General features: G+C 45.6%; 1 protein-coding gene and 1 pseudogene across 4 annotated transcripts in view; both read left to right on the top strand.

Moving 5' to 3' along the window:
* The window catches only part of Tbc1d30 (TBC1 domain family, member 30), an 87826-nt gene that overhangs the window by 26678 nt on the left and 41298 nt on the right, over positions 1-19850 (top strand). For 2 of the 4 annotated variants that reach the window (NM_001361015.1, XM_030245334.1), the window contains exons 3-4: positions 18084-18145; positions 18746-18811. In NM_001361015.1, the coding sequence (NP_001347944.1) occupies positions 18084-18145; positions 18746-18811 (128 nt within the window). Of the gene's footprint in view, positions 1-9086; positions 14324-18083; positions 18146-18745; positions 18812-19850 lie in introns of those variants that run through there. The other 2 variants (XM_006514253.4, NM_029057.2) reach the window with 2 other exon arrangements.
* Gm18987 (predicted gene, 18987) lies at positions 12270-12810 on the top strand (annotated as a pseudogene).

The raw sequence follows: 19850 nt of genomic DNA, 5'->3' as shown, positions 1-19850 counted from the left end.
TTTTGGCGAGTGGGAACAAGTCACACTTCTTGACCCGATGACTTTCTGATTCTATTTATTTTTGACATTGTGAACTGGGTAGCAAATGTGTACCCGGCCCCATGATAGCTGCAGGCATGGGCGGAGAGAGATAAACAATGAATAAAAATTAGTTTCTGCATTCAAAGAAGCTTATGTTTTATTGAGGGGATAAAAAGTCTTCATATAAATAATTCAAGCACATGGATGAAGTACACATGGGGTGGGGAGGGCAGGGCACGGATACAGGTGTCAAGGCAGGTGTCATTTTTAAATGTCACACTGGGAGGACGCCGCTCAGATACACTTTGTGTTCTCTAAGTAGAGTTAAAAGGATATCCACAAGATGGGCTCAGTACTGCATGCCTTTAACCCAGCACTCAGGAGGCAGAGACAGGAGGGGCTTTCTGAATTTGAGGCCAGTCTGGCCCACATAGCAAGTTCCAGGCAGCCAAGGCAACAAACATAAGAGACTGGTCGTGTGTATCAGTTTCTATGTTAGCAAGTTATTTCCCATTTTCTCAGAATATACAGACTTATCACCTCTATCTAGTCCAGAAATCCAAAATTAAAAAAAATATGTGCCAATATTATGATACAGGGAGAAAACTTTATACCAGAAACTTGACATACAATTTTTTAAAACATTTATTCATTTATTTAATATATGTGAATACATTGTAGCTGTCTTCAGACACACCAGAAGAGGGCATCAGATCCCATTACAGATGGTTGTAAGCCACCATGTGGTTGATGGGAATTGAACTCAGGACCTCTGGAAGATCAGTCAGTGCTCTTAACCACTGAGCCATCTCTCCAGCCTGTGCAATTTTGGTTGTTCTTGTTGTTTTTTGAATGAGGATCTTACCAGGTAGCCTTACCTGGTTTCAAAGTGTCCATTCTCCAGTCTCAAACTCTTCTATGCCAGGATTATAGGCACTGGCTACCATACCTGGGCTCAGGCCCATTAAAAACACTGCACAATGCCACCTTCCAGCCATGTGCTTAAGGTGAAAATGAACCTCAGAGCCCTTCCTATGATTTCTCGCTGTAAGAGCAAATAAGTCTGAACAACAGCAACAACAAACCCAAATTTGAAACACCGGTGGTTAGAACAGTTTTGGGTAAGGGATACTAAAAGTATCATTAAGTATCAAGCACCAGAAATGTTTTTTTTTTTTTTTTTTTAAAAAAAGACACAATGTGTCTCCTCCCCAGGAGCGGGTGCATATGATTAATGTTGGCAATACGCCAGGTTGACATTCTGCCAGGTGATGCTCTGTTGCAAGCAGGGACTAAAGAGGTAGTAATTAAAGGTGCCGCTGTCGCTATATTAAGTTCACAAGTAGAACATGCCACCCTGCATTGCTTCTAGCAGAGAGAAAGAACGCAGAAAAGTGCATTGATTGAGCTATCGGCTTCCTTACCAGCTCTTTGTGATGGCCAAAGCATATGTGGGCATTGACACTCTAGAACATAAATATGGGCCTTCACTAGGATATTCCTGTGTCTTACACCACCCTACGCTTCTTTTCTCTTCGCCTGTGTGCCAAGGGTTTCCCTCCAGGGAAGACGAAGTTATCAACTTGACACAGTGTCACATGCACCGACCTTGGCCCCTGCCACAGCAATGTTCCATTTACATTCTCCCTCAGGTCGTGCCCGTCAAAAACGCCTTCCATATTTCACTTTTAAAATTGTTTTTTAGTGTTTCAGAAGGATTTTTGTTGTTGTTCTTTTAAGACAGAGTGTCTCTATGTAGCCCTGCTTGTCCTGGAACTTGCTATGTAGGCCAGGCTGACCTCAAACTCACAGAGATCTGCTGTTTTTGCTGTGAGGGATTTTGCTCCTGAGTGCTAAGACTGAAGGCTTGTTTGTGAATTTCTTATAGCATGTTTTGATGAAACCCATCTCCTACTCCTTTCCTTCCAATTCTTCCATTATTGTCCCAACAATTTTCTCGCCTAATTTTTAAAAAATTAATCATTTTATTTGTTTACATTTCAAATGATATCACCCTTTCCAGCTACCCCTCCACAAGCCCCCATCCCATCCCTCCTCTCCCTCCTCCCCTTTGCCTCTCTGAGGGTGCTCCTCCACCCTCTCACCCACTCTGGCCTCACCACTCTAGTATCCCCTTATGCTTCGGCATGGAGCTTCACAGGACCAAGAGCCTCTCCTTCCATTGATGTCAGATAAGGTCATCCTCTGCTACATATGTAGCTGAGCCATGGATCCCTCCATGTATAGTTTTGGTTGGTGGTCTAGTCTCTGGGAGCTCTGGGGGATCCAGTTAGTTGATGTTGTTCTTCCTATGGGGTTGCAAACCCTTTCAGCTCCTTCAGTCCTTCCCCTAGCTCTTCCATTGGGGTTCCTGGGCTCAGTCTGATGGTTGTCTGTGAGTATTTGCATCTTGTATTGGTCAGGCACTGGCAGAGCCTCTCAGGGAACAGCCATACCAGGTTCCTGTCAGCAAACACCTCTTGGCATACATAATAGTGTGGGGTTTGGTAGTTGTATATGGGATGGATCCCTAGGTGAGGTAGTCTCTGGATGGCCATTTCTTCAGTCTTCTCTCCCAATTTTATATTCATTCTTTGTCTCTCTCAGTTTCTCTGTCTCTGCCTCTCTCAATCTCAGTCTCTCACATGGAATCCACATACTGCAGTCTCTTGTGTGCATGGCATAGGGCCATCTACTGTCGCATAGACTGTCTGAGGCCACATTCCTGAAGAGAACTGACTCCCCTCTTGCCTAGCAGCCACCAGCTGTCAGTAGTAACTCAGGTAGGGGTGGGGCTTCATGAGCCCCCTCCCATCCATGTTGGGGTTGAGAGTTTTGGGTACAACAGCCCGACAGAAAATACTATTCTGCTGCCTATGGCTCTGGCAGTCTTTTTACCCCTTCATCAAAGATGATTGCTGAGCCCTATGTGTGTGTGTGTGTGTGTGTGTGTGTGTGTGTGTGTGTGTGTGTACAGTCATGGACAGGGGAGTCTTGCACGCGCCGGACTGGCCAGCAGTAACGACGCTGCAACAGGATCCTTCTGCACACGTTTATTGGGAGAGCTTGATTGCAGAGGCGAAGAGACCCTGAGCCCAGAACTGGTGCTGCTTATATAGGCCTAGGAGAGGCGGGTCTCATACCCGGATTGGTTATGCACTATGCCTCATTTGCATGTTCCTCATCTGATTGGCTACTCTCTCTCTCTCTGTACCTCACAGAGCCTCATTATCATACCTCATTTGCATGTCTCACATCTGATTGGTTATACTCTCAAAGCCTCATTATCATGCCCGGGCCAGGCAGTGTCTTTGCAAAAAACTTTACTGCATATGTACACGTTGGTTGTTTGTCCAAACTTATGCATGGTGGCCAGCAGTAGTCAGTGCCACTCTGCAACGGCACATGTGGCTTCCCACAGGGGAGGGATGGAGGGAGGGCAGGAGTACACCAGTTTAAACACATGTATCTAAAGAGTTAAACCCAGCAGCACATGTGAGAAAGATGACTTGGGCACTATTTAACTTCCTGAACTTATAGTATCTGTCTTGGAATCATACGCATAAGAATAGTGACCTAAAGGTATTTTGTGTATATGAGAGTTTTGTCTACATGTTTGTCTGTGCACTATGTGTGTGTTTGGTGCCGACAAAGATCAGAAGAGGATGTCAAATCCTCTGGAACTGGAATTACAGACCATTGTGAGCCACCATGTAGGTGCTGGGATTCGAAACTGTATCCTCTGGAAGAGTGATATATACTCCTAAGCATTGAGTCATCTCTCTAGGTCCGATAACATAAAATCCTTAAGAAATGAATAATAATTTTATTTGTTCAGGCTATTTAAGTCGAGAATATATAATATATTTATAAATCTTTTGTAATGAGGAGGGGCTTATACCCAAAGGATTTGCTGTTTAAATTTCAGTTTGTCTGAAAACATAACAATTATAGGTATGTTCTCTAGACATTTGTGTTTGTGCGGCATTGAGGGATTGTAATGGTGTAATAGAATCTTATCACTGAGTTTACCACAGAGAACTAGAAGGACAGATGCTGGTCTGGCCTCATGTGGTGTGAACATCATGTCCACCCTGTAGCCTCTGCCCCAGAGCCTTGTGGGAGAGGGAATCTCTGATCCTTGAGAATGTATTTTATCATAGCAAGAATTTTCTTACATTTTTGCTGGTGTCTGTTTCTATATAGCTCTCACCATACAGTTCAAACTCATCCCCTTTGGGAGAAGCACAGAGATCATCTCTGTGTTCCTACCAAGCGAGTGAGGGTTCTAGGGTCAAAAACAAAAAAATGAGGCTGGTGTGGACACCAGGAGGGGTCCTGGGCAGTTGAAAGGGCTCTGGATGTGGACCTAGGTCTTGTACTGTGTAGACCTCAAGGTAGAGAACTCACAGTGCCAGGGTTTCCTTTCAGTGATGGCCACACAGATGGAAGGAAGGTGTCTTAGTTAGGGTTTTACTGCTGTGAACAGATACCATGACCAAGGCCACTCTTATAAGGAGAACATTTAATTGGTGGTGGCTTACAGGTTCAGAGGTTCAGTCTATTATCATCAAGGTGGGAACATGGCAGATTCCAGGCAGGCATGGTATAGGAGGAGCTGAGAGTTCTACAATTTCATATGAAGGCTGCTAGCAGAATACTAGCTTCCAGGAAGCTAGTGTGAGGGTATTAAAGTCCACATCCACAGTGACACACCTACTCCAACAGGGTCACTCCCTGGGCCAAGGTTATATAAACCATCACAGAAAGGTACCTGGGTGTAAGTGTCTTGTGCACCTGCTTTGTGCCAGCACTGGGTTTACATTCTTGCCTTTGTCATGTCATCAGGTCTCATAACATAAATATCATCCATTCTAAAGATGATGAGACTGAAGCCTAGAAACTAGGTCACCTGCTGTCTTAGGGTTTCCATTGCTGCAAAGAGACACCATGACCAAAGCAACTCTTATAAGGACAACATTTAATTGGGGCTGGCTTACAGGTTCTGAGGTTCAGTCCATTATCATCAAGGCAGGAGCATGGCAGCATCCAGGCAGGCATGGTGCAGGAGGAGCTGAGAGTTCTGCATCTTGTTCTGAAAGCACACAGGAGACTGTCTTCCAGGCAGCTAGGATTTGGGTCTCAAAGCACACCCCCACAGTGACACACTTCCTCCAACAAGGCCACACCTCCTAATAGTGCCACTCCCTGGGCCAAGCATATTCAAACCACCACACCTGCCCAAAGACACATGTTGGTGTTAGAATCTAAACCTTGGCCTGCTCTGGCCACATTGCCTGGCCTCCTGGGTGGGGGGGGGTGTCTTTGCTGACACCTGTGTCTCATACACCCTTTCTCAGCCCAAATATCTGCACTGTCTCTACAGAATGAACTAACTCAGTTTGTTGAGAGAAGAGGTCCAGCCCAGCCAAGCCAGTGTTTTTGTCGATTGTAACCTTTCTCTGCTTTCTGATACTTCTTTCTTATTATCAAGAAAAAAAAAATTGAGACAATGTCTTATGTACAGGCTACCCTTGAACTTTCCCTGAAGTCAAGGATGACCTTGAACTCCTGACTCTCCTGCCTCTACCTCCTGAGTTCTGGGATTACAGACATGGGCCACCACATCTGCCTTTTGTGGCACTGAGGATTGAACCCAGGGCCTTGGGTTAGATAAGCACTCTACCAACTAGGCTCCAGCCACAATAGTGTTCTTTTCAAAAGCATTGCCCTGCTCCAGTCTATGGTTTTGTGTGTGTGTGTATACACACACACATAATATGTATACACACACACACACACACACACACACATATATATATATATGTATGTATGTATATATATATATATGTATATACATATATATATACATATATATATATATATTACAAAGAAAGGAATAAGTATTTTATTATTTATCTTTAAAATAATCTAGGAAAAAGTTTAAAGGAATCACAAATCTAAACTTTTATATAAAAATCAATCATATTGATTTTGAATCCTCAGAATGCATATCTTCTCATCAGCAATTCTTAATAAATTATATCAGGAAGCTGAGGGCAAAAATGGGTATAAGAAATCTACCATCCCCTGTCCAGCAACAGCGAGAGTCACACCAGCCAGTGCTGCCTTTGTTCTTGTTCCCTGACCATTAAAGTTCTAGCTTAGCAAATAAGAGCCTGCCTTTCTGAACCTCTAACTGGTTCCCTAAGAGCCAGTAGTAAAAACATTGCAACATAGTTTCACTAACAATTTTATTTGTCCAAATGTTTTCTAGGGGTGGTGGTCATTGCTGACAATCTACGTCTCTAAGTCCTTCTCTAGTGTAGCAATTGAATCGGCAATTGGCTCCAGCCGCAAAGTCTGAAGGACACTTCATCCTACTCCAAGGGCATGGCATGGGCTCAACCAGGATTGTGACTGCTCTATTCATTCCTAATAGCCAGAAACTTGGAACAACCTTTCTCTCTTGAACCCAAACGAGCCAGGAGCCACCTCCCGTGAAGGGAAATGCGATACAAACTCAGTTCAGAAACAATGGTAACTCAATGCTGGGTGCAACAACTCAATCCTAGTCTTGTAAGCCTTATTAAAATCTGATTCCTCTGGTGGCGAATGATACCAGGAAACGCTAGCAGCTACATCTTACCCCTCTGCTGTCCCTGTTCCCAGTTGTATATATTTTAAGCTAAAGTAATCTGCATTAATTGGTACCAGGAACTCCCCCCCCTCCAATCCCCTGCCCTGCCTTTTTAAAAACAGGTGAAGAGAATCATAGAATAGTTTTCTGTAAAGTGTTCAGGATAGACAGTTACAGACACATTAAGCAGCGGTTTTGCCAAAGCAATGAGGCTCCTAGTCTCCTAGAGAGATGGCACAGAAGTAAAGAATGTTCCCTGCTCTTTCAGAGGGCTGGGGTTGGGATCCCAGCCCCTTATCAAGTCGCTCACAAATGCCTGTGGCTCCAGCTCCAAGTGATCTTACACCCCTTTCTTCTGGTCGACCTTCAAGTTTCCCAAGAAACTTCAGAAATGATTTCTAAAAGTAACTTGCCACATGTCAAAAAGGGAACAGGCTAGTGGTGAGTTCACCGAGGCAGTGGTAAACGGAGGACCCTCAAAACAGGAGTCTTTTTATGGTCAATGTAAGCCTAGCTCAAGAACAGTTCAACATTGTATTAGAAAATTCCAAATCTGGGGCTGGTGAGATGGCTCAGTGGTTAAGAGCACTGACTGCTCTCCCGAAGGTCCTAAGTCCAAATTCCAGCAACCACACACATGGTGGCTCACAACCATTCACAATGAGATCTGATGACCTCTTCTGGTGTGTCTAAAGACAGCTACAATGTACTTACATCTAGTAATAAATAAATCGTTTAAAAAAAGAGAAAGAAAAAGAAAATTACAAATCTGAAGTATTCCAAAACCCAAAGCTGTTCAGGAAGTGGCATGCCACTGCTACACGTGGAAAAGTCTACATGACCTCATGTGATGGGCATACTGCACACACAGGCAGGCTAAACATATTCTACCAGATTACCTCAACATCATGTATATAAGATGTGAAGGTGTTATAAATGCATTTTGTGTTTAGACCGAAGTCTACCTCCAAGCTAACTCCAGACATACATATACATTATCTATCCATCCATCCATCCATCTATTCATCTATCCATCTGTCTGTCTGTCTGTCTATCTATCTATCTATCTATCTACTTATCTATCATCTATCTACTTATCTACCTGTGAACATGTGTGTAAATATTTTAAAATATTAACCCCAAACACACTTGGTCCTGAAGGTTTGGGTTAAAGGCATCCCTAGTAGCGACTCCATATAAACCATTTTGAGGATAGAAAGTGCTTCACCAAAAGTAATAGGTCAGAAGCATAATGGCTGTAGCGGCTTCAAGTACACGCCCAGCATAATACTAAAAAAGTATGATCTCTGCACTAGGAATTAAATTATAACATTAGACATAGTTTTAATTTTGAACTTTTGATCTATAAATTTAAGTGATTTCTTTTTCTTAAAATACATCTTCCAGAATGTTTGAGTGAGTTTAGGAGAATTTATGCCTGGGGGTGTTGGTTCTTTTAAAATCTTATTGAAGAGAATGTTTCTGAGAAGCATAAATAGCACCGCGGAGAGGTGGAAGAACGGGGAGGAGTGACTTGTTTTTGGAATCTCAGAGCTCCTTTGTTCAGCATGTGATTGTAATTTTTCTCTGCATTTAACAGAATACAAAAGCCACACCCCATTGTCTTAAAGGACATCTGTGTTTAAATAAAGTGTTTTTATGACTAAGATGAGAACCGTCACATAAAAGGAAAGTAAAATGTTCCGTGTGCGTCATGTGACAGTGTCAGGAAATTGTGGGGTTTTTTTTCCCTCCCGCTCAGTTCCTTCCTGCTCTTCTGCCCCCAAGCCTCTTTGATGGACGAAAACAATGCTCATCACCGCGAGTTCGTCGGACTTGGCTCTGTCCTAGATAATGAGTTGAAGGAACTACTTATTAGACTCTACTTTTAAGTAGGGTTGAGGAGAATGTTCGTTTTCTAGAGAAGTGGCTGTGTGTACTCTGTTAGTCAGCTCTCCATCGCTGTAACGAAACAAGTGAGGCGATTCACACATAAAGAGAAAAGGTTTATCCTGGCTTGCAGTCTTGAAGGCGCCGGTCCATGATCTTGCTGGCTCTGTGTTTTGAGCCTGCGGTGAGTCAGGAGTGCAGGTGGAGCAGAATGCCTCCCCTCACCACAAGCCACAGGGCAGGGAGGAGAAAGGAGCAGCGTCCCCCTTCCTTTTTCAGGGGCATGTGCCCAGCGACCTCAGGAAGGCTCACTCCGAGGCCCTATCTCCCAAAGGCTGACTGCCTTTCACTAGTGCTGGCAGCAAGCCTGCCTCTCAGGATAAGCCAGCCTATAGCAGACACCAGGAGACATGTGGAAATGTTGCTTTTTACCAAGCAGTAGGGAGAACGGGGAAAGAAGAAGTGGCTTATTTTATTTTATTTTTTTATTTTTTATTTTAATGCTGGCGGTTGCCCTTCCCTTTTAGTAACCGTGAGGGCAAGATGCACCGTCTCATCTGCTGCCCAACGTGAGGTATGATGGATATAATGTCTTGTGAGATCTCCCTGACCCTCGGAGGCTGCCCGGAGCTCCGCAGCTGTGCAGCTGCAGCAACCCAAGGGGCTAAGCTCCAGCCCCAGGTTCCCACTGCAGCCTGGCTCCCTGCGGTTTTCCTTTCTCTAAGCAGCAGGCTTCCTGGGCCTCTTCTCCTTGGTAATTGCCAGCACCAGTCCTGCACTCTCCCTGAGGATACGCACGCACGGAGGCCTTTTTTATTTCGAGATTTTTCTGTTAAGCGAAAATAGCAACAGGAAATCAGAAAGCGTCTCAGACCCGATTTCTCTTGGAAAGCCCCTTGGGACGCGGCTTTTATTTCCGGTGCTGGGCTTGCTTTTCTTTCAGACTTCTTGCTTGTCTCCCATTCAAGGCAAAGTTTCTTTTCAAGAAGGCTCATTCCCAGAAAACAGGCTGAAGAATTCACCGAATGCCCTGTGAGCAAATGGTCCTTAATTCGCAGTCAGCTTGTAGGATGTTCCTCAAAATGTTCTCTTTCCTTAACAATATGAGGGACACTTTCTTATGTCTATAAAGTATTTTGAGACAGGGTTTCACTTTGTAGCCCAAGCTAGCCCAGCGCCTGTGATGTAGGGCCTCAAACTTATGATCTCCTGCCTCACCTCCAGACTTACCCCGTATACATTTTACATTGAGCGTTTCCACACATTCAGCTTAAATCTTAACTATTCCAGATAGTTCCGAGGTGTGATTTACTCAAATGGGAATTCACTGACATTATTTGGTAGGGAGGGTCATTACTTGAGTAGAGACTAATGATGGGCTGGCCCTGCTGTTGGTAGCCTCAGGCAAAGGCCACACTGCCTTGTTATCTCTGAGTTGACTTCAGATGACATCTTTTGCTTTTGGAAAACAATATCCCAGACATGAAATAAACCATGAGTCACATAATAAATATAATGCCAGGCTTGTGCTGTGGCTACTTTTAGAGTATTGTATTTTAGCACTAACTTAATTATCTGTTTGATACCCAAGTTGGCAGTCCTGGCTTTCCTCCCCAATGTAAACAAAATAACATTGTTTAGTTCCTCCGCTATTTATTGCTATAATAGTAGAAACATTTTAGAATGGAAGCTTTTTTTTTTTAAGTCTGTTTTCTCTGGTAATACAAAATGGAATGTTTGTTTGGGAAAGTAGCCTCCTCCACTCTGAGGGAGGAAAGAAACCCCTGGCCAGGCACTCACTCCATCCAGGGTTGGAGTTCAGCTGTAATAGCTTAGAACCTTGGTTTCCTCAGCCTGCTCAGCATTAGCCGAACTCTGGGCTTGTGGCTGCAGTTTGCTGTGCTCAGTACACTCCCTTCTGGGCAGCAGCCATTTCTGAAGCCAAATGATAATCAGAGGTTGCCTGATGAGCGTGATGTCTGAGGCAAAGGGTGTGGGGTGCTCTGAATGGCGTGTGTCACACAGCCTCGGGCTGTCCTCCCCACACCACAGGCTCCTCCTCTTGGCCCATGAGGCTGCCTCTCTTGCTGTCTCAGTGAGATGCCATGTGAATAGCATCCTTTGTTAAAGAAGACACAAAGCCCTAGGGTTGGCAAAGGAAAGAGTTCTGGAAGGTAAGACTGTGTGCACTGAACACTTGTCCTGGAGTTTTCTGCTCCTGCAGTTCATCGTCTTCAGCCTCAGAACTCTCTAGAACATTGTGCTAAACATCAGACCTTCCTGTGGTCCTTAACATCCCTGAGAGAGGCTGGGATGGCTAAGAAAAGCTAAAGGAAAGTGAATACATACAGTGTGAAAGCACCAGGCCAGTGAAGGATAGAGTTCTGTGCCTGAGCTTGTTGAAGAAGGCCAGGAGATCTGATGCAAATCTGGAGGACACTCTGGCTTTGTTCAGGAGGGTTTGGCTGTGTAGCCCTGGCTCTCCTGGAACTCACTCTGTAGGCCTCGAATTCAGAGATCCATGTGCCTCTGCTTCTCAAGTACAGGGACTAAATGTATGTATATGTATGTGTGTACATGTGTATGTATATGAGTGTATGTATACATGTGTACCTGTATGCATGTACATGTGTGTACTGTGTACATGTGTATGTACATGCATATATGTATATGTAGATATATATGTGTGTAGCCTGTATGTTATGTGTGCATGTACATGTATATGTACATGTGTATATATACATGTGTGTACATGTGTATACATACATGTGTGTGTACACGTGTACATGTGTGCATGTACATGTGTACATGTGTAGTCTGTGCATTTATATGTGTATATACATGCACATATATGTGTGTGAATGTATATAAGTGTGTATGTGTACATATGTATATGTGTCTGTGTACATGTGCATGTACATGCATGTATGTGTATGTCTATGCATGTGTATGTGTGTACCTGTGTATGTACATGTGTGTGTTTGTGGGTATGCAGGTATAGATGGAGGTCAGAAGACAATTTCTGTGCTGTTCTTCCTCAGACCCCATCCACCTTATTTTTTGAAACAGAGACTCTCCCTGGCCTCCTTCCCCATGGTTTTAAATATTTGCTTTCCTCCTCCCTAAGATTACCAAATAGAAACCTTTCTATGCTCCCGCCCCCTTGCTTTCTGAAGGCAACATGCCATTGTACTTTAAGAAAGACTTTTCCTTTTCTACAGCAACAGTGGTAAGCACAAGTTCAGGAGCACAGAAGGCGTGGGGAGATGACGAAGCAGAGTTTTAGTTTATTAAAAGAGATTTTAATATAGATTTTAAACAGAAAGATTAAGGGGAGGATAGATGTTCAGGAGGAATGTATGACACACCAAGAGTGGGCTTGTCAAAGGAGACTGTAAGTTTGTGAATGATAAGCTTAGCATGCATACTTGGGGAGGGAGGGAGAGATGGAGAGATGGAGGGAGAGATGGAGGGGGGTGCTCAGGGAAAGAATAAGACACACTCAAGTGTGGACCAGGCTTCTCAAGGGACAGTCACAATTAAGTACCTTAGCATCAGTTTTATATTCTATTTTGGTAACTCTCAAGTTATAGCTCCAAGGGTTGCTAAGAAACAATTTTCTCTCCATATTTTATTTTTAGATAGGGTTTCATTGTGTAGCCCAGGATGGCCTGGAACTTGCTATGGAGAAACCATTGTAGAAAGAATTGTGAGCCATTATCTTGTTCCTGATGAAAAGATCCAGATGGGAAATGTACTCTATCTCCACAGTTCAGGTCCTAGGACAAACATTGTATCTTAACTAAGTAAGTGTTGACTTGGTACCACCTGGGCAGGAAAAACACACAGCACCTGCAAAGCGCAGCTGGAACTGGAGCAGGGTCTTGCAGGAGCTGCAGAAAACCTTTGAAATTTCCATAGGAAGGGCAGATGAAGCGATTTCCAACTTGTCTCATCGGCAAAGGCAAGGAAATGTCTTTCCATTCGTAAGTGTTTAGATCAGGGCCACGTGTTTATGAAGATTAGCCAGCTGACCAGTACTCCCAGAGAACTTTGCTGAAGAGTCTGGAAGGGCGTTCTGTGGTCCCAAGGCAGTGGAAAGAGATTGTGGAACAGGCGTGCCAAGGGAGGTCCTGAAGAAGTCTGTCCAGGCGGCTTGCTAATGATTATGAAGCCAGACTTGGCTGTTCTCTGAAGCTTTGGAAGATTTGAGAGCTGAGATTCAACGAATGCAATGAGAAAGGGGGCGCTTTGAAGATTAAAGACAGCTTGGGAGAGATCCTCTTACACCTCCATACTTGGCTACCATATTTTACGTGAAATATAAGCAGAAGAAAAAAGTATAAACCAAGCTAGGCCTTCGGGCAGGGGTGAGATATAGTGCTATAATACCAGTTACTCAAGAGGTCGTGTCAACTGGATCACGAGTTCAAGGCCAGTCAGAGCAACCTAAGTGAGCCCCATGTCTGAAATATAAAAAGTATAGACCTGGGCGAAGGCTGCACAGGTAGCCTTAGGTTGGCAGCCCGGTCACGTCTTGGGCTGCCTGTCTCCCTAGGCTTGCTAGCTTGAGGCAGCTCCAGCAGCAGCGCCATGGGAGGTAGAGCATCTACATGGATGGATAGACTCAGGCCGGATGGGACTTGCCAGAACGTAGCCATCAACCTTCATCCATCGGGGTGAGCCCCTTTAATTTCAAGGTTGTAGCTATTCTGTCTCTCCAACCTACCACCCGAAGCCTTGACTCAGAACTACACTCTTTCAAGAGTCTTCTGTTTTTTCTTTCTTTCTTTCTTTCTTTCTTTCTTTCTTTCTTTCTTTCTTTCTTTCTTTCTTTCTTTCTTTCTTTCTTTCTTTCTTTTCATGTCTGGCAGATACTTCTTAAGAACCTGACCTCACCACGTCCCCAGAAACCCTTCTTTTGAAAACTGCTTCTTCAACAGGAACATTTTCTTACGATTCTGTTTTCCCAAGAGGAACTATATTGTTGTCGTCATTGTTATTAAACACGGTTCTTTGCCTCTCTAAGCGGCCTGGAAAGACTTGAGCACAATTTGGGCTGAAGGTTGAGGTCACCATCTGCCAGCTTCTCTGCCCCGAGGTCTGCTTCGTGCTGGAGTGGACAGGCCTTGCCTCCCCAGGCTGATAAAACCAAGTGGGCACTTGGTTGCCTGCACCTGCGGCCCCTCCATCTCTCCCAGGCTTAGACGTGAGGATACTTCTGCCTTGTTTCTGGTTTCTGTCCACGGAGCTGGCTCCGGGGCTCCGGGGCTCCGGGGCTCAGACCGCCTTGCTGCTCAGGCTGATGCCGGGATTGGGTGCCGAGGCGCCGCCTCCGTCTCTGCGTGCCCGCGCGCTCGCTCCCGCCCTCCTCCCCGCCCCAGCCCGCTCCGTTCTCAGCCGTTCGGGCTCCGCACTGCAGATGCCAGCCGGTCTCCCGGAGCTCAGCCGCTTTCTCTGATCCTCTTGACTCCCGGAGCTCCGGCTGCGCGCTCGCGACTCTCCAGGGAGCCTCGCCGGCTTGGACTCGCCGAGCCCTGCGTGAGGAGTCATTCCGGCGCCGCAGCCGCAGCCGCAGCAGCAGTGAGCAGCCGGGCGGCGGACGGCGCTGTCGGATGCGGCAAGACAAACTGACCGGCTCCCTGCGTCGCGGCGGGCGATGCCTCAAGCGCCAGGGCGGCGGTGGCGTGGGCACCATCCTGAGCAATGTGCTCAAGAAGCGCAGCTGCATCTCGCGGACCGCGCCCCGGTTGCTCTGCACCTTGGAGCCGGGTGAGGCGCGGGCTGCGGATGGGCGCTGGGGTGCAGGTGTCTGCCGAGCACCGCTGGCCTGGGAGGGATGGGAGCAGACTCCGGCCTGGGTGCGTTCAGCGGCCACCCGGGCACAGAGAACCCGCCACCCTGCAGAAACCACCCCGCGGCCTATGCGCTTAGCCTCCGTGCATGGTGGGGGCTGAGGGAAGCTGCCCCCGTCAGCCCAGGCCGCGTCACCTATTGTGCTCCAGGTTCGCTGGAAGCCAGACCTCCGGAGAGGTGTGTGGGTTGGCTGAAGCGCAGCCTTGACCCTACAGGTCTGAGGGAAGGGCAGCGGCTGCGAAGGGCGGGCGATCCAGAGCGTGTTTTCCCGAGAGAGTGCCCGTGCTGTGTTTGTGTTGGGGGTGGGAGGGGGCACGAGCTCGGTTCGGTAAGGTAAGGTCCAGGAGCCAGCCTAGCCTGGTGAGCACAAGCCCTTCCTACAATCAGCTTGTATTTACACATCCCTGCTTCTCCAGGCTCCGCACCAGCTCCGTCACCTGGCATAGTTGCTCTGGGGTTTAAGAGCCTGGCTCTGGCACCGGCGCTTGGGCGCTGGGGGTTCTGGCAAAGAGGTAGCCGCAGAGAACGCAGCTCTCTTTGCCCGCGGAGCACTCACCTTTCCCTTGAGTGGCCCCCTACTGTCCCCAGTCAGTATGTGGTCTCTCCAGCACCCTCCCCCCCCCCATGCCTTCTGGGACCTGCTCCCACCCAGCCTGAAGATTCTACAGCCAGGCACTGGGTCTTAAAGGGTGGAATGCGTTGCTGCCTCTCTGAACCTCGTGGTTTCTTTGTTTTTCTTCCCACCGAAGTGTCTAATTGCCGAGACTGTAGTATTTACTCGCCGTCTTCTTTTACCTTTACCCCCCCTCCCCCTTTTAAATCTCCTTCCCACGTTAAATAGTGTTTTGTATTTCTGAATCCGGAACAGCTGTGATTATCAGATGAAACATAAACCTTCTCTCCTCTCGTTTCACTTGGAAGAAAAGAGCGTGAAAATGACCCGATTCAAGCCTCTGCGTGAGGGCAGCGAATGATCAATTCCACTTAAAACCTGACTCATTTTTGACTATGAGAAAAATAGTTGTGGTTTTGACTGACTAGACCCAGTTGCTTTACAACACAGGAAAGCAATTGGTTTAAGCCCAGCAGGTGGCTCCTCAAAGTCAAAGGAGCGTATTTGGTCAAGCATACTAGGAGGCCAGTGGTTTTTGGGCAGTGACAAAGTCACCATAGGGCCGAGTTTCCTGGTCTTTGTTGTGATAAAGCAAGAGTCATAATTATAAGCTCTTACATTCAGCACCCCAGGCCTGGACAGCACTCTCTACACAGTCCATTTCGTTGGTTGGCACTGGAGGCTGACTCGATCCCACTACAGAGACTGGGAGGAATTCATTAAAACTAATTTCCAGAGATGAGAATCAGTGGGTAATTTACATTTTCCTGGAGAAGAAAATCATCTATCCAGTCATAGCGCTGCTTTGACTTTAAAGCTTCGAAATGACAGGGGTATTCTCAGATGCCGTGGGTTCTTGACACAGGACATCTAGGTGTCAATATGTGTATCCAAAACACTTGTACGGGGCTCCACATCACCATCAAGAGCAAGAACAACAATAGCAGCGTCCCTACCACCTCTCTGCGTATAGTCAAGGGCTTGGGAAATGCAGACATGTCTTTCCCCCTTCTCGACTCCATATGTATGTCTTTTAAAAGGCCGCTTTATTATTATTTTTAAGTCCTGAAGACTGTTCCTATACATACAGGAACACATGTATGCTCCTATACATACATCAGGAACACTAATCTCCAAGTGTTCCTATCCATGTCAATATCTAAAGGGTGGAAGTTGAGAGGTTTTAAATACCGAGGCAATGATGTCATCGTTTGATTTTTCTGACTATTATTGAAAAGGTTTGGCATTTCTTGGTCCTTGAACTTGTAAGGAATAAGCCTTTTCTAAGTTGGCTAAGGGGGCTTGGGAGAGAGATGGCTTAAAGGCAAAATGCTTGCTCTGCAAGCCTAGGACCTGAGTTTGCATCCTGAGAACCTTTGTAAAAGCTGCACAGTAAATGTTGGTAGCCCCAGCACTCCAAGGGTGTGTGTGTGTGTGTGTGTGTGTAGGATTGATCGCATCTCCAGAGTTCATTGATTAGCCTAGCACCATGAGCTCCACAGTGAGAGACTATGTCCAAAAATATAAGGTGTAGAGCAATTGAGGAAGATGCCCCCAAATGCTTGCTTACTTGCACATATGCACACACACATATGTGGACACATTGACAAACACAGCTTAAAGCTGGGTATGATGATGGATGCATGTAATGCCAGTACTTAGAAGATACAGGAAGTGAAGATCAGGTAGATGTCCACAGAGACTTTCAAGCCATTAAGGGTAAAATAATGGGACCCTGTCTTCAAAAACCAAGCAATGCTATCAAATGATTTTGACACTGTGTAAAAAGGATATATAATGTTTTCACATTTAATTACATATTTTTAAAGAATTTAAACAGAAATAAGAATTGTTATGGAATCTCTCTTCAACAACAACAACAACAACACATAATTCTATTGCAGATTGTGAACACCGGCTCAACAGGAGTAAAAAAAAATATTATTTTTATGTACTTTCCCACTTGTGTTGCATAGATTTGGGATTAAATCAAAGGAAATTAAAGCAGTAGATCACTTAGCACTAGAATACAGTCCTATCTTTAGGTTGAAGTCTAGAATTTATTTATTTATTTATTTATTTATTTATTTTGAAGTCTAGAATTTAATGTACTTTTATCGTCAATGGAGAGGTGTATTGAGACAGAGTTAAAATACTTGGAAGTCATCAAATGGAGTGGTTATAATAAGCAGGAAGAGGTGTGGGTGGGTGTAGCTCAGGGATGGAGCACTTGCCTGGCATGTGCTGGGCTAAAGGTTTGATCCTCAGCGTTACTAAGTCAAAGCAAACAGGAAGAATAGATAGACGGAAGTAGCCTGTTCTGCTGAGACTCCAACTCACCTTGTATGCACCAGGCCCTAGCGCTGCCTCCTTGCTGCATCCACAGCCTCATGAAGGTATTTTTATAGTGTTTGGTGTTCCAGTGAATCTAAGGCTTCACACATACTCAAAGGTTGATCTACTGCCGGGCCTCAGCTCTAGCCCTTGATGTTTCTCCTTAAGTGTCTTAGTCGATGCAGGGGTTGCAGAAAAACAAACTGTAAGTAGAGAACTCCCTTTTGTGTTTTGTAATTGTTAGTTGCCCAGGTGATGATATCTTCAGCCAGTCCCTGAAACAGTCCTCTGAGGTGGGGCTTGTTGTCCTTACCTCAGAGATGTGGGAACTGAGGTCCAGGCAGGCTAAGCAGCTTCAGTGTAGGACCCAAAGTGAATGCAGGTCTGTGTCTCCAGCCTGTGTGTCAGTCAATCATTGTTTTGTGTCTCCAGCCTGTGTGTCAGTCAATCATTGTTTTGTGTCTCCAGCCTGTGTGTCAGTCAATCATTGTTTTGCTTTTGCCTTACTCTGGGCATCTGTGAGGGCCTCCACCCAATGTTTATAACTCCATTTTATTGTCTTAGGTCACTTTTCTATTTTAATGTTCTGTGTGTTTTAATGTTAATGAATTTTTTTCTAAATTTAGTTAAAAAAACATTTTTATCATAATTCAGTAGAACTGAGTGTTGAATTTACTTATGAACTTTGTTACATTTTCCATAAGTAACAACGACCTAATTTTCTTCTAGGAGTTGATACAAAATTGAAGTTCACACTTGAGCCTTCTTTGGGTCAAAATGGTTTTCAGCAGGTAACTTCGTTTTTGGCTTTTAAGTCTTAATATTCACATGTATTTTAATACACTAGAGCTGTCAGTGTCCCGGGGTGCTGTGTTAACTTTCTCACGTTCTATGGATGCTGTTTTAGTTGGGGTTACTGGTGCTGTGGTAACATCATAACCAAAGCATGCTGGGAAGAAAGGTTTATTCAGCTTACACTTCCATAGCACTGTTCATCGCTGAAGGAAGTCAGGGCAGGCACTCAAGCAGGGCAGGAACAGGCAGGAGCTGATGCAGAGGCTGATGCAGAAGGCTGCTGCTTACTGGCTTGCTTTCTTAGAGAAGCCAGAACCATCAGCCCAGGGATGGCCCCACCCACAATGGGCTGGGTCCTTCCCCATTGATCACTAATTAAGAAAATACCCTGCAGGCTTGACTCTAGTGAGATTTTTATGGGGCACGCTCTCGGGGGTGGGGCATTTTCTCAATTGAGGCTCCCTCCTCTCCAGTGACTCGAGCCTGTGTTAAGTTGACATAAAACTAGACAGTGCAGATGCCAAGATGGAGAAAGCCTGAAAAATGTTGCTTCTGGTCCATCTTTTTCCTTTCCTAATATTTCTCTCTGGTCTTAGTGGTATGATGCTCTCAAGGCTGTGGCCAGACTGTCAACGGGGATACCAAAGGAATGGAGGAGAAAGGTAAGTGTTTTCTCACAGGGCTGGAATACTCAAGGACCACCGCTCTGACCACTGATGTGTCTGGGAAATCTAAAAGTGTATGCGTCCTTAATCATGCCCTGGGTATTTATCATTCGTGCCAGGTAACGTTCTACGTTCTGGGTGCGAGGGATGCAGCTGTGGAAACCACAGTGGGTGGAATAAGGGTGGAATATTTTGTCCTCGTTGAACTTACGGTGAATCAAATATAGTGTGTCACCCAGCGATAAGTGCTGGGGCTAACAGACGTAAAGCGGAGAGTGTGGGAGAATAAGGGGTCAGGAGGCGGAGTTTTATATGGATGTTGAGTAGGGCCCTAAAGGAAGTTGGTCACTTATGAAGCTGCCTGGGGTGAGAGCATCTGGACCAAGTTCTCAGGAACGTAGGAGACAAAGGTGGGAGGTGCCTAGAGGCAGTGGGAAGCAGGGGGCGGGGCGTCTAGCTACAGCTAGATGAGTGAGTGGCTGGGCCCCTCCCAGGCTGTAGAAGCAGAAGGGCTCTTCTGTGTCAGTGTGAGAGAGGAAGTACTGGGAAGTTCAGAGCAGTCTTGTCAGATGGGTTACTCCATCTGCTGGTGAGCCTCTGAGATGTGAGGGTACAGCCAGGAGGCACATAGACTATCATAAGTCAGGCAAGAAACAGGCCGGGGTGGTGGTAACTGGCCTTTTGCGTTTTGAAGCCTGAGCTTAGATGAAGGGTCGGATGACTATAAGATATAAACGGGATGTCAAGATTTTGGCTCAAGTTCTGGAAAGGTAGAGCTGTCGTTAGTGTAGGTGGGAGGAACAGGTGTGTGTATGTCTGTGTGTATAACCGGAATATGTGTGTGTGTGTGTGTGTGTGTGAGAGAGAGAGAGAGAGAGAGAGAGAGAGAGAGAGAATATGAATGAATGAATGAATGAATGAATGAATGATGAATATGAATCTGTTGGGATGCCCCATTCATCTCTAACACAAAGGTATCTGGTGGGCATTTGGGCAGGACTCTGATGCTTGGAAGTCTGCTTAGGGATATTAATCA

Source organism: Mus musculus, chromosome 10, assembly GCF_000001635.26.
Source record: "Mus musculus strain C57BL/6J chromosome 10, GRCm38.p6 C57BL/6J".
NCBI classification, from domain to species: Eukaryota; Metazoa; Chordata; class Mammalia; order Rodentia; family Muridae; genus Mus; species Mus musculus.
This window is presented reverse-complemented; position numbering and strand designations above follow the sequence as displayed.